General features: G+C 38.8%; 1 protein-coding gene across 1 annotated transcript in view; it reads right to left on the bottom strand.

Annotated features, from left to right (window-relative positions):
* Positions 1-14,951, bottom strand: part of LOC308495716 (ankyrin repeat domain-containing protein 26-like) — a 71,442-nt gene extending 56,491 nt beyond the window's left edge. Inside the window, exons 1-4 of the mRNA XM_081080703.1 lie at positions 14,885-14,951; positions 14,452-14,545; positions 8,111-8,220; positions 6,773-6,827 (exon numbers count right to left, since the gene is read on the bottom strand). Coding sequence (XP_080936829.1) covers positions 6,773-6,827; positions 8,111-8,220; positions 14,452-14,545; positions 14,885-14,904 — 279 coding nt within the window. The 5' untranslated portion in view covers positions 14,905-14,951. The remainder of the gene's footprint in view (positions 1-6,772; positions 6,828-8,110; positions 8,221-14,451; positions 14,546-14,884) is intronic.
* Positions 14,952-15,382: the final 431 nt, after the last annotated feature.

The following is a 15,382-nucleotide window of genomic DNA, read 5'->3' as shown; positions in this document are numbered from 1 at the left end:
AAAATTGAACAATATGACTTAATAATCTAAGAATATGGTGCATTTTATTTTCTTTATTTCCTAATAGTCTCGTTTTATATCAATTGGTCTTAAAAATCAAATGATTTTTCAGAAAGAACAAATCTCAAAGATCAACTGAGTGACAATAATGATGGGAACTGAAATATTAAAAAGGAGAAGCAGATACCACCTTAGTTCCAGAAATCTAAAAAAAATAAAATAAAAACAACTGCCGTTAAGGGGAGTAGAAGAATCACATACACTATGCATATCGAAAACGTAATTTGCAGCAAAATGAATTAAGGCGTGTTAAAAATCAATGAATTAACCTGTAAAAATAGATTTAAAAAACTTTTTCTACTACATCCTGTCTTGCTCAGTCTTCAATATCCCAGAATTTACTGTGTTCTGCTTCACTCTTTTCTACCACATTCGTGACTATGTGAATTTTGAGGTTTAATAATTTTTATCTCCACTCTTTTTATTCTCTACTTTTTCACATGACATTTGTACTCCTTTCATAGATAATAACTCCTGTTTAAGATTGATTTTCTTCAACAAGGTATAGATATCTTTTTTTAAAAAAACTTTTTAAAACAAATTTTTTCTTTAGAATTGGGGAACAGTGTTTTTGCCAGAACCCATCAGCTCCCTGTCAAGTAACAGTTTCCAATCTAGTTGTGGGATGCGCAGCTCAGCTCCAAGTCAAATTGTTCTCTTCAATCTACTAGTTATGGAGGGTACAGCTCACTGACCCATGCGGGAATCGAACCGGCAACCTTGGTGTTATGAGCACTGCGCTCTAACCACTGAACCAACTGGCCGGCCGCCCACTGGGGGCTCAGCTCCAAGCTCCAGCCATTGTTTTCAACCTAGTTGTGGAGGGTGTAGCTAACTGGTCCATGTGGGAATCGAACCAGCGACCTTGGTTACCAAGGATTGGAACCAGCACGATTCTCTAACCATGGAGCCAACTGGCCACCCCACAGATGGAGACATTCTGAAGATGCAGTTTCCAGTTTTGCTTTGAGAGCATCATTCTGAATGAGTAAGATAGTATGATTTGGTTACGAAGGAAGTTGACTGAGAATAGTCTAACCCCAAACCAGTATCAACTTGTGAAATAAACTCAGTTGCCATAAAATGTCATCCATACTGTCGTAGAGTCTTAGAATGTGGAAACTTGAATTACTCAGAATGAAGAACAAAGAGAAAAGCACCAGGAGACTCAAAAATGTATCCTTTATTGTCATCGACTTTGCCACACAACATCTGTACTTGATTTTCTACGATTTCCTGAATGATTGGTTCATGTTTTTCTTCTATAAAATGACTGTAAGTCACCTCTGAGTTGATAGTCTCTCAGCTGTTCCCCATTTTAACTCTCCGTAATTTCTTACGAAGTTGTAGGGAGTTACAAGTAACTCATCTTGAGATAGTTAGGCCTCCGTCAGCTACAAATGTTTCATGGTAATTTGAATTGCTTTCAAGAAGAAATGATTCCCAAGGTTAAGGAGAAATCACATCTCACACTGTGAATGTTTAGTGAGATGATCGCTACATTTTTTCAACAACAAAAAAGTGTCTTAATTCGATAATGCTATCTTGTAATCCTCTCTTTCCACAATATACAAGAACATCCTAAACAGCAATAATAACAACAAATCTGCTGGAATTTCAGTGATACTGAGTTGGGTAGAACTACTTTCCTGTAGATACAATGCTTATTTGGTAAGATGAGGTGAGTGGATGGATGTAGTGTTTTTAAAACATGGCTACAAATTCTTGACATTTCTCCATGAAATTCCCTCCCTTTTAATATGTGCTGGCCTTAGGATGTAACTGGATTCTAGTGCATGGAATAGGGCAGAACTGCTGTGAGAATGCTATGCCTGCGGCAGAAAATGTGATACAGCTTCCATCTGACTTTCTCTCGGGAAGCTCGCCCTGAGAACCCAGCCACCATGTTTTGCAGATGAAGAAGCCCAGGACACACAGCGAGGCCTCCTACAGATGTTCATGCTGAGACGGCCCCAGTGGGCGTCCCCGCGAAAACCCTGCTTCAACTGCTACACGTGTGTGTAACAGCCTTTAGATGATTCTCATTCGCAGCTTCATGGCAACGCAGCTGATGCCAAGTGGAACAGAAATGAGCTGGTCTCACTGAGCTTCACTCAACTGCATCACTGGTGAACAAAACAGATGCTGTTTTGAGCCACTAGCTTTTGAGTTGGTTTCTTGAGCAGCAATGAACAACTGCATTGATAATGATATTCAAAATGGTGTGAGGCCACAAAGAAAAGCAATCTAAAACCTGTAGGAGTGCCTTTCCACCAGGAGGTAGGTGGAACCCGAAAGGATGTGGAGAAGAATGAGAACGACACCCACAAGAGCCTCCAAGAGACGGTTATTGGGGGCTTGCGGGCCCCTAAAGAGGATGGCCACAAAGACTTCTCAGCTAGTGAAGAAAATGAGTCTGAAATCCGGATGAAAGGGGACTCTTGCTGTGAAGTAACCAAGTAACATCCATGAGATACATGAGCTAACGAAAGACTGTGAACTGTAAAGGAACCAGGACTTATTGTGTTCAAATGTGTTTCCCATTTACAGCCTCTCCCACATGCCCTGTTGTCAAATCATGCTAAAATGAAGAAATGGCTTCTGAGTGAAGATCAAATTCGCTGTGCTCCCAGGAAGACATGATCTACGGATGAGGACAAGAGTGTAAAGCCTTCCTCAAGACTTCGAAAGAGTTAAAGCGGGGCCTTAAATTCCTGGAAGGCTCTTCGGAGGAAAAGAATTTTAAAGGCATGGTCCTACAACAGCTACAGGAAGCCCAAGAGCTTATCTCAAAACGATGTATGACGGTGGCTTTTCTAATGGCACGAACCCCAATAAACTCTCACGCAACTCCAAGTTTTTAGGATAATCAAGTAGCAAAAAACTACCTTGTTACCTTGGACTAATAAAAACCAAGAGAGTGAAAAATAGAGGAGGCCTGTGGGTCTTAGACATTTGGGTGGAGGAATGACGCTGAGGGAAGAGCTGCAAGCACAGGTCATTTCTTATGAAAAGGACAGAACAAAGAGCTCACAGGGGACAGCAAAGGGCCATGGAGAAGCATTGGCATGATTAGGACTCAGTCCTAATCAAAGAACGGACAGCACACATCAGGCTGTATTTCAGAATTGCTATGGACTAACGTGCTTTCCACTTTCTATTTCTGCAGGGGAAACTTCAGCAGTCGAGCAGAATGTTGGGTGTGTGGGTGGTAGATAACTTGTCTCTTCCTTTCTCATGTTTTCATATTGAAAGGAATTGTCCTCAAGGGGCTTTATCCTAGAAACCAAAACCCAGGCCCTTCATCACCATTTGCACCAGACTAAGATGGTAAAATCTTAGATTCGAACCTGAGCCTGATGCCATTAAATTGAGACTTGTGGCGAGTATTGTGTAGGGATGAGTGTATTTTCCATGTGGGGGGAACGTAAAGAATTGTGGCCAGTGGACAGATCAAGGTGGTTTTTAAATGTGTCCGTAAATTTTGAAATATTCATTGCATAAAACCACTAGAATATGGGTCAACATTAGTGACTGGCTCCTAATAAACAGAATATGTTGAAAGACATTTCGTGTGAATTCCAAGACTCCTTCACAAAGGGCAACACAGCTCCTGTTGGTTATGTCTCTGAGGATCTGAACCTTGGAATCCAGCCCCGTGTTGTGGGGAGGCTCGGGCCACAATGCGAGCCGGGTGTTCAGGTGTAGGTGTTCCTGCCGTCTGCTCCAGCTAGAGAGCCGACCAACAGTAGGCACCAACTACCGGACACGTTGCTGAGCAAACTTTCAAATGATTCCAGCCTCCAGCCATCGAGCCGCCCCAATTGAAGCTGAGGGGAACGGAGACAGATGGTTCTGGCCACACTCTTCTTAAGTATGGATCTGTGAGTCAAATAACTGTTGTTTATTTCAACTACTCCATTAGAGATTTAAGGAAAAAATAGCCACACCTCCTGGATTAAAAAAAGAGATAATAGGAAACGTAACTGATAAGTTATTAATTACAGATATCTTCTTTTATTGCACTTTGCTGTATTGTGTTTTGCAAGTATGTTTTACAAATTGAAAGCTTTTGACAATCATGCATTCCCCAAGTGTATGAACAGCACTTTTCCGACCCAGTTGGATTATGTTTGGCAGTTTAGCAATGAAGTACTTTTTAATTAAGGTATGTACACTGTCTATTTAGACATAATGTTACCACACACTTAATAGACTACAGACTAGTGTAAAATAAATTTATATGCACAATTCTTGTGATTCACTTCATTGGGTTACTAGTGTATTGCTGTGGTTGGAACCAAATCTGCAATATCTCCGAGGTATGCCTTTAGTCTCCTTTATAGTGTAATCTAAGTAATGTGGAGATTGACTTATTAATGACACACAATGCTAATGAGAAGAAGCAGTGAATACAAGAAAAGCATAAGAAGTATCTCAAGGGTTCCCTTCAACGACAGCTAGGCAGGTAGGCATCTTTAGAAGCTTCCCTCAACGTACAGGATAAGGAAGGCTGGCAAGGAGACATATGATTTCTAGTACGATAGTTGTAAAACTAGAAATAGCCAGTTAATAACCAAAATCAAACCTTTTTCCTGATTTCCATTCCCTAAAATTCTAAAAGAGATAGGCAGCTTTCAATATTTATTCATCAATCTAGTACTCAATCTTCACTTCCTTTTCCTCGGTGAGGAAATAGAGAGCATTATGGAATCATTTTTAATCTCAGTAGTAAAACAATCATAGTGTCCTCTGGCACTATTTAAATACAATCTCTCCTTTACCGTACTTCAAGCTTGTTTGTATGGGAAGGGAAGACCATGTCTTCTGTATCTTATACCAAAATGCTTCTCCGTATCACAAAAAAGGCTTTGACATTTTATAATTCACATTACGAATCTATTATTTCTTTCTGATTGATTAATTACTTCCTGAATTTTAACAGCTGTACTCTTGAAATGTTTTCTTTGGATGGGATGAAATATTTATTCCATTAATTATATATGAAGCTAAAGGTACAACTATGCATCTCAATGTGTTTCTGAGAATGTAGGATCTATGCCAAGAACAAGATTGGCACCAGTGTTTCAGAAAAGAACCGGGTCAAACAGAATCTACTTTTCAATTGCAAGATGATGGATTAGAGAGATTTCTAAAGAGGAAAGCAGATGGTCCTGGTTTCATCTTCTCCTTCCTAGACAGTGAAATCTATGGAAGAGGCTATGGATTAGGAGATAGACAAAATGAAGAAAGTTGTCACCAAGTGTCAGATCCTATTACCGACATTTGATGGAAATGGGAGGGAAAGGGAGGCACTGGGTTAAAGATTAATGTTTTGAATGAAGAAAACAAAAGGAATGAGTCGACTTTGTAAGCCTAATATCCCATCATGTCATAAGGTCACCAAGGTCTGCAGGCCACAGTCTCCATCCAGAAGCAAAACATCTCCACAGAAGTGGAATTAAAGATATTCCCCTACATTGACATTTTATTATTCCATAAGGCATCTGGTAATATGCAAGATGACTGGGGAAGCGTTCTCATAACATTTGATTTGGTAATGGCGTAAGGACAGATCTATAGATCAATGAATCAAAATTAAGGATCCGGAAATTAACCTCATATGTAGAGCCGAGTGATTTTTGACAAGGGTGCTAAAAAATCCAATTGGAGGTGAATAGTCTTTTGAGCAAATGATACTGGATCAACTGGATATCCACATGCAAAAGAAAAAATTAGAGCTCTACATCATACCAGATATAAAAATTATCTCAAAATGTAAAAGCTAAAATTATAAAAGCTTAGAAGAAAGCATAGTTATACGTCTTCATGAAAGAGTTCGTAACTGAGTGTTTAAAAAAATAGATTAACTGGACTCCATTAAAATAAAATGCTTCTGTGCTTTAAAGGATACCATTGAAAGACTAAAAAGGCAAGCTAATGAAAGGGAGAAATATTTGAAAATCCTATATCTGATAAGCGATTTGTATCCAGGATATATAAAGAACTCTTACAATTCAACAAGAAAGAGACAGTGCAATTTTAAAAGGGCAAAGGAATTGAAACAACAGTTTTTCAAAGAAGTTATACAAATGGATAATAAGCATGGGAAAAGATTGCTCAGCATCATTAGTCATCAGAAAAAACTACATCAAAACCACAATATGGAGCAGAGAGTTCACTAGTGGTTCCCTAGGGCTAGGAAGAGTGGGAAGGGCAGATTGGCACACGGTGAAGGCTAACAGTACACAGATACTTTCCAGGGTGATGAAAATGTTGTAAAACTGATTGTGATGATGACTGCATAAAGCTTTGAATACACTAAAAGCCACTGCACTGCATACTTTAAATGATGGAACTGCATGCTATGTTCATTACATCTCAATGAAGATTGGAGCCAGTGCTTTGGGGTCATGCAATGGTGTCCTTCTTGGCTTTAGATCACTAGCCAGGGTTGAGACATAGGAGAGGTAACAGTATGCCCTTTTATAGAAAAATGATATAGAAAATAAGCTATCTTTTTCACTGCTTGAGTCTGTAAAATTAAGAGAGAAATCAATATTGTACTGCTCAAAGCATTGAGTGGTTTCTATTTCCCCAAATTAAGTGATTTCTGGGTCCCAAACGGATTACAAAGTACCTTCTGTTTTAACCTAGCCATCTGAATATCCATTTCAGATTGATTGGGTTCTAAATCTCCAAGGAAACTAACCTCTCCATTTTGACTGTCATGTAGCATCCTTGTATTCTGAAAGAGGGTCTTCAGTCTGCAGAATTGTAGAAAACGAGTAAGTCAAATTCTTTAAGAGTAAATGTTTAGTAATTATTTAAAGAGATGATATGTCTATCATACAAAATAAACAAATCTATAAATTATGATCCTCTCCTATTTGTTCCAGTATAAGAGTTTGAAAGCATACTAATAAAATTATAACCTTAGGTAAGTAACATAAAACAATTGTGATACATATGATACAGACTTCATATTGTAACAATGTAAGGTTCTTATAATTAAAGTATTATTAATATCCACTTAAGATTGTTAGTATCAAACATATTAAATATCAGCTATAAACCAGAGATTAGTATCCTAGGTGAAGAAGAAAAGTATAATATATGTGGATGTTTTGAAAAGACACCAAAATACCATTCGGTGCCTACTGACCGCAGTCTGCCAGAAGAAAAGAAAGTAGGTACCAACAAGAGATCATTCAAAATAGAAAGAGAAACCGGAAAGAAAAATCTGAAGTCTGAGTGGAGGGGAAAGGAAAGGGGCAGGGCTTTAGAAGAAAGGAAATTGGAGAGATAATGTGTCACAGTCTCTTCGAGTCTGTTTTACGAAGAGATCTTTGCTAGCACAAAGTTAACAAAATGAGAAGAATACAAAACAATGCAGAGAAAGACAGTGACATGGGAGAAAAAACACTGAGGAGAATCAGAGAAAAAACTTCATTCAGTAAGCAGCAAGTAAACAGAAAGCAAGCCACGTGCGGGATTCCCAGACGTTGGGAAAGATTCCATTATTATCTGAGTGAGATGATTACTCATCTCATTCTTTTTTAAGTTATACATATGGTTTGGTATGTATGACATATTTTATAACTGACAAAAAAGTAGAAAGAACATAGAAGCCAAATCAATAACAATTCTGATGTTGTTAAACAATACCACAGATAGGTTTTTAGACATTAAACTGTTAGAATGCTGAAGGGAAGAACACTACAAAAAGAAGGAAAGATTACCAAAGAGAGCACAGACATCCTGCAGAAATAAAGATTCAATGGAGACCAGGAAGAGTGCAGTTGACAGTATATGCAAAAGACACGGTCATTATAGTTTTAGGAATCATTCAAGAGTAGGTATAATATTTTGGCATTCACACAAGTTTGACTATGCTGTGAGTTTCTGATGTAAATTCGTAAGTAGGATAACTTGTTTAATTATGAAAATTACAGGTATGAAATACATTTGTACTTAGGTTTTCATAAAGTAAGAATTATAATTAAATAGTAATTAATGGTTGACATGATCTGAAATATTAAAACCTTACCTGGTAACCTCGGTCTCTAATTCATCATTTTTCTTCTTTTGTTGATTCAAATTATATTGCAGAGATTCTAACTTCTCATAGTACTTTAATTGTTCCTTTTCATCCTCAGACTTTGAAAAACATTTTTAAACAAAGTTAATTTTAAAATTCTAGAGACTCACTCTTCTTTCTTTAAAACATTATTCCTCATGAGTTCATGAGGAATATATGTAGACAGGTGTATAAAATGTAGTTTATAAACCTGATGCCAGTAAGGGCAGATTTCAAAAACAATGACTTTTCTTAAAACAGCTGAAATTGATTTTACAGTGTCATCATTGGTTTCCTGGAATTTAAATTGCCAAACTTTCTTAAAAACAGACGTTTTTACATGTAAAAATACTAAGTGTTAAAGACCTGATTTAAATAGTGGCTCTATTTACATTTCAGTTTGTAGAAATGCCTCCAGAGACATTTTCATCAACAGTTCAAAATTTTACAGGGCTTATGGAATCACATTTTTCTACGATAATCTTTGAAAACTTCCCGTGCAGTCCACCTTACATTATTGTGATAATCTGATATGAGCATCAGAGGAAGACACTCATTCTCTGTTAAGCGTTCTTCCATAGGTTTCAATTTCTGCTTTTCTAGTAAATATTTTTCTCTTTAACTAAAGTTTATCTTCTCTATATTATATAAACACATAACTTTTTCTTGATTCCTGTAACTTTTTCTGTCATCTTGTTTTTCTCCTTGGACTCTAACCCTCTTTAATGTGTGGTCTCATCCCCAGGTCCATATTTTCGCCACTTATTCTCTTCTTTTACATGAGAGCCTGACTTTCTGTCCTTATAATTGCGCGAAAACATTTTTCAGGGTCATCTCTTTTAGTCCTTGTCCTGCTTTACTTCTCAGCAGCAACTGATAAGGATGCCCACACCCTTTCTATAGTCTTCCTAGCCCAACTCATCTCTGAACAGCAGTCCTGGTGGTCAGGCCTTGACCCTTTTCTATTCCTCTTTTTAAATGCTCTCAGTTCTTTACATCCCAGTGCTTCAAACCACATTCCCTCATCTACAGTGGCAGCCTTGACCCCTTTACTGAGGTCATCTGTACTTTCCTTTTTCCCCTGGAGCTCCTCATAGACAGTGTCCCTCAACCACACACTCATACACCATGACTTGCTGTGGATCAGCTCATCTGGTACATTTCATGGGGATTCTTATCACTGTTACTGTGAACATAGCGTTATTTTCAGTTCTTGGCAGCTCCTCACCCTTAGGATGTTGACCAGCATACTTTGTCCTATTTTTCTCTCAGAATGCATAAGTTTTTTCATAAGGTTCACATTATCTACTATTCGCCTTTCCATTTTTGTTTGCTCTATTGAATAACTTCCTATTCCTTGGGACCTGACCTGACCTATGGAAGTGTTCTGAAATTCCTTTCGCAAGTACACTCCACCATCTTGTTTGACAGCTTAAGTCAGTTGGAGCTATCCTTTCTTCCCAGTCCAGATGCTTCCTCTCACATTGTGTGAATCAAATGTCTTACTCCAGGTACTCTCTCACCTGGGGGGCTATTGATCGAATTCGTTGAAACCTGTCGTAATTAAACTTTTGATTTACAGGGTAGACCTTATGGTGGCTGATAATTTTGTTGAGATCCTAATTACTTCCCCTAGGAACCTATCGTCCCTCATTATTTTGGTATAAGCTTAATCAGTTTTGGGTGTTTTTACAAATTTTTCAATTTTTTGACATTCAATATTATTTTATATTAATTTTAGGTGTACAGCATAGTGGTTAGAATTTAAGTAATTTAACAAAGTGATTCCCCTGACTCATCCAGTACCCACCTGGCACTATACATAGTTATTGTCATAGTATTAACTATATTCCCCATGCTTTACATTACATCCCCGTGACTATTTAGTAACTACCAATTTGTACTTTTTAACCCCTTCACCTTTTCCACCCTGCTCCTAACTCCTCTCCCACCTATCACCCTAAATTACCTAGTACTCATCTGATGCCATGTGTTGTTATTGCAATATCATTAATACATGCCTTATACTAAACCCTGGATCCCCATGACTACTTTGTAACGACCAATTTGTACTTTTTAATCTCTCCCCTTTTAACCCCCAGCTGGCAACCAACAAAATGTCCTTTGTATGTATGAACTTTTTTCTGTTTGTTTGTTCTCTTCTTCAATTCCACTTAGAAGCACAGTCACAGTGCATCTTTCTCGGTCTGACACACTCCACTCAGCACTGTACCCTCCAGGTCCATCCACACCGCCACAGATGGCCAGAGCCCATTTCCTTCTGTGGCCAAGCAATATTCCATTGCATACATGTATCATCTCTTCTTTATCCATTCATCCATTGATAGGCTGCATGCCCATCTTGGCCATTGTAAAGAATCCTGCAGTGAACATATTGACGTACACATCGCCTCGAATTGGCATTTTTCGGTTTCTTTGGATAAATTCTCTGAAGTGGGATATCTGGGTCATTCTTCAACTCTTGTGATAGCCTTTGTTTAAAAGTCTATATTGTGTGATACAAGTATTGCTCCCACAGCTTTTTAAATTTTATTTTGTTTTCATGAAATATCCCTTTAATTTCAGTCTCTGTGTCTTTTGATCTGAAGCAAGTCTGTTGTAGGGAGCATATGTAAGGATCTTATTTTCTTATCCTTTCAGCCACCCTGTGTTTTGATTGGAGAATTTAATCTATTTACACATAAAGTAATTGTGCATAGATATGTAGTTACTGCTATTTTATGATTGATGTTTTTGTTCTTCCTTTTTTGTTCCTTTTAAAGAAGTCCCTCTAATATTCCTTGTAATACTGGTTTGGTACTGATGAACTCCTTCAGTTTTTTTTTTTTTTTTCCTCCAGAAAGCTCTTGATCTGTCCTATGATACTAAATTATAGCTTTGCTGGGTAAAGAAATCTTAGTTGTAGGCATGTCTTTCATCACTTTGAATATTTTGTGCCAATCCCTTCTGGCCTACAAAGTTGCTCTTGAGAAATCACCTGCTAGTCTTATGGGTGCTCCTTTACTGGTTACTAACTGCTTTTTGCTTGCTGTTTTAAAAAGTCTTTATTTGCCTATAAACTTTGGCATTTTAATTATGACGTATCTTGGTATGGGCCTGTTTGGGCTCATCTTCTTTGAAATTCTGGGCTTATATGTCCATTTCCTTTACCAAGTTAGGGAAGTTCTCAGTCATTATCAAGTACATTTCGAATTCCTTCATTTCTTCTTCTCGTAGTACCCCATATGATAATGTTGGTATGCTTGACATTCTCAGAGGTCCCTTAAACTGTCCTCATATTTTGGATTCTTTTTGCTGTTCTGACTGGGTATTCTCTGCTACCGTATCTTCTAAATCACTCATTCGATTCTCTGCTTCATCTAGTCAGTTTTCATTCCCTCTAAGACATTCGCTTTTTCAGTTATTTTATTCTTTACTTATGACTGGTTCATTTTTATGTTTTCTATCTTCATTTTTATGTTTCCTATGTCTTAGTGGAAGTTCTTCTTGAGGTCCCTGAGCATCCTAATAACCAGTGTTTTGAACTCTGCATCTGATGGATTGCTTGTCTCTATCTTGCTCAGTATTTTTCTGGAGGTTTCTTCTGTTCTTTTAGTTGGCATGTTTCCTTGACTCCCCATGTTGGCTCCCTCCTTCTGAATGTTTCTGTGTATGAGGTAGGACTGCTGTGTCTCCCAGGCCTATTTGAGTGGCCTTATATAGTAGGTGTCCTGTGGGGCCGTGCGGCACAGCCTCCTTGGTACCCAGAGCCGGGGGCGGCAGCTCTGCCCCTTGTGTGAGTTCTCTGTGCTCTCCTGTTGTAGTGCAGCCTTGGCTGCTGTTTGCATGCCAATGGGAGGCATTGATCGTCAGACTGTGTGGTTGTGAGGACTGACCATGACTACAGTGGAGGAGCTGTTTTTGCAGGGGCTGCCCCTATAGAGCAGGATTTGCTTTAGCAGGGCACTGGTGTCTGCCCTGTGTACACTTTGGTTGTGTCTTTCTGGGAGGCACCAGAGCGGTGATGCTCCTGCTCTGTCCAAAGATGGCCACCAGGTATGTCAGCCCTAGGGACTCCTAGAAGTGGCCCGGCCACAGGCCTAGTTCAGCTGCAGCCTGTGTCCTGCAGAGGGCCACCTAGCTTGACCACAAAGCAGGATGCAGATGGCTGCCACCTGCACCGGCTTTGGAGGTGCCTCAAGAGTTCCAGTTATGAACCATAGCCAGCTTCCATTAGTGCCATCTTGGGTCTACACAGCAAGAAGTAAAGGACAGCTGAGGCCACATAACGCTTGTTTAGGTTTTGTGAACCTTTGAGAGATTTTAGGCAAGTCTGCAGCATGAGCCAAGACAGGATGTTTTTTTTTTTGGAAAAGTCACTGGAAGAAGCTTGGGTTGGCTCTCAAGTTAGGTGGGGCAGGTTCTCAGGGAATCACCAGGGTGGGTGGACAGTGTTAGCCAGGTTGATGTAGACTCAAGAGATGGAGGCCATCTATGTCTCACACTGCAGCAGGTGATGGATCAGTACAGAAACAATGGATTCCACAAGCACCTCTGTGTGGGAAGAAGCTCCCCTCCAGCCATCACCCTAAAGGCAAAAAGCTTAGTTCCTCCCCTTATATCCCTGAACTACTGCCCAGTGTTAGAGTTCAGGGCAAATGAATCTGTCAGTTAGTAAGCCCATTCCAAGCCCTATAAAAGAATCAACTGGGACTCTAGCCACCCTTTTCATCTCACCCAACCAGAATGACCAGTGGTTTCCACAGCCAGAAGCTATGGGGACATCTCTCTCTAGCATTGGAATCCTGGGCTAGGATGCCTGGTGTGGAGCTGGGACATCTCACACCCCTAGTGGACCTCGACAAGCAAGATATCCTTCTAGACTTCTGACAGTCGCACAAGGGTCTGGCATCAGCTCGTTCTGTTTTTCTGCTCCTCCTACCAGTCTCGAGGTGACTTCTTCTGTATGTCCCTAGAGGTAGGACGACTTTGGTTGAGCTAGACTTCAGGTGATGCTCAGTGATGATTGTTCTGTAGTTTAGTTGTAATTTTGATGTGGTCGTGAGAGGAGGCAAGCATGGCATTTACCTACTCTGCTATCTTGACCACAAATCCCCAATTTTTCAATTTTTGATACCTTAATATAATAGATTTCTCTATAAAGCTGTGATGTGACAACTCATGGAACTCACATTCATGTAAGACTCCTTATCAACACATTATCATGTCACTCATATGAAAAGTATGTTAGCAACATAATGTGACTTAATTGACAAGAAGTCTAGACAAAAATTTTTTTTCAAAGTTTCTTTGGCCACAAGAAGGACCATCAGAACAATCTTCTGTTTCCCTTGATGGGCATGACTGTCTAATGAAATTGCTTAGACCTGGCTACTGTGACTGAAAGACACCAGCTGGAAGGTACATCTATGTCATTGGTCCACCTCAGGGGTCACAATGCGATCTTATGATGAGAAATCCTAGGGAGCCTCTCCTACAGAGGACAGGAGGATGGCAGAGGAATGTTGCTCTGCTTAGGAAAGATAGTGACACGTTTTTCACTGTCCATCAGGAAATTGTCATCCTGGATGACACATCAATCTTTTCTGACATCGAACTGTTCAATCTTTAAAAGCGTATGATTAACTCAAGTGAGTGGAAAAAGATTGGTTTCTAAACTTGCAAAGCTAGAAGCACTATGTTACTATGTAAGGACTTGATTGGGCATTCATTTCTACTTTTACACTGGCATCTCTTTTCTTTTTCAAAATCCAACAAGGAGAAAAGTATATTCTTTTCAGGAAACATTTGCCTAATGACCCAGTATTCGTTAATGATGAAGAAAACAAATTAGAACATTAAAAGTAATTCATTCTCCAAATCTCACTAAAGGGTTTAGATTTCAAGGGAAATTTAGAATTCTGGATCAAATCATTACTCAAATGCCTGGACTCAAACAGATATTTGTAGTCCGATGTTTGTGGCAGCATAAATAGCAATAGCCAACAGTTGGAAAAACCCAAATGTTGGACAAACGAAAGGATAATTGAAACATGGTGTATGTCAAATGTTGCCTTTAGACTATCACAATCTTTTTCTATAAAAATCTTACTACAAAAATCATTAATTTTATGAACTGAGATTTCTTTCTCTGTGGAGAGGAATTACGTTACTCCCAGCAAGTAGTATCAACATGAATACAGTACTTTTATTAATGAGACTGTTCTTATTGTCTAAAATATCCTTATATGGTACTATGACAGACATAGAAATTCCTTTGCAGTATGACAGAAATGAAGAGATTCACTTACCAAACTTGTACCTGACAGGTGCCTGTGAAGTTGTTCGATTATGCCCATTAGCTTTTGAATTATCAGTATTAGGTCAGTATTTTCAGCTTCAAGCCTAAAGTGAATATTTTGACATAATTATTCTCACACATTGACTTTAAAGCATACCACATAATCACTGAACAAATATCTATGGTGCAACTACATAAAATCTTACAATTTGAAAAGCGCATGATTTGGCAATTGTGCTATTTTTCTAGTTGTGAATTTTGCATAATGTGCAAAATTAGAGATAATGTACACAAATTATTCTTTTCAAGGTAGCTCAAAGCTGACATTTTGACCCAGCTTCACACTCATGTGTTTATTGTTATAACTGATCTAATGGTCATACTACACTACACATCTGCTTTATAAATACTCAAGTTATTTTCTGTGCTGCTTTAACTTATACTTTGGCACGTGATCTTGCATCTTCTCAGTGCATCGTGCATCCTCTGGATGTCGAGCTCCTGCTTCTTGCAGCTAAAATAAAGAAAAAGTTATGTTTACTGATGATCTATGACATCTGACAATTAAGTTCGCAAACCTGTTGCAATGATGTTGCTCCCCTTTTTTTATATATATGTGAGGGACTGTTCATTATGAATTTCTACCAACTGGACACACAGTTAACCAAGTTTACTCTTTGGAATTGCTTAAAAGATTGTGTGAAAAAGTTAAGACGACCTGAACTTTTAGCCAACGACTCATTGCTCTTGCATCACGACAATGCACCAGCTCACAGGGCACTGTGTCTGAGGGAGTTTTTAGCCTGTAAACAAATAACTGTATTGCAATACCCTCCCTACTCACCTGATCTGGTCCCCAGTGACTAAATATGTCATTATCCAAAGATAAAGAAAATATGGAAAGGAAGACTATTTGATGACATTCAGGACATCAAGGGTAA

The sequence above is a fragment of the Rhinolophus hipposideros genome (assembly GCF_964194185.1).
Source record: "Rhinolophus hipposideros genome assembly, contig: HAP1_SCAFFOLD_89, whole genome shotgun sequence".
Classification (NCBI taxonomy): domain Eukaryota; kingdom Metazoa; phylum Chordata; class Mammalia; order Chiroptera; family Rhinolophidae; genus Rhinolophus; species Rhinolophus hipposideros.
Note: the sequence above shows the minus strand (reverse complement) of the source record. Positions and strands in the feature narration are given on the sequence as shown.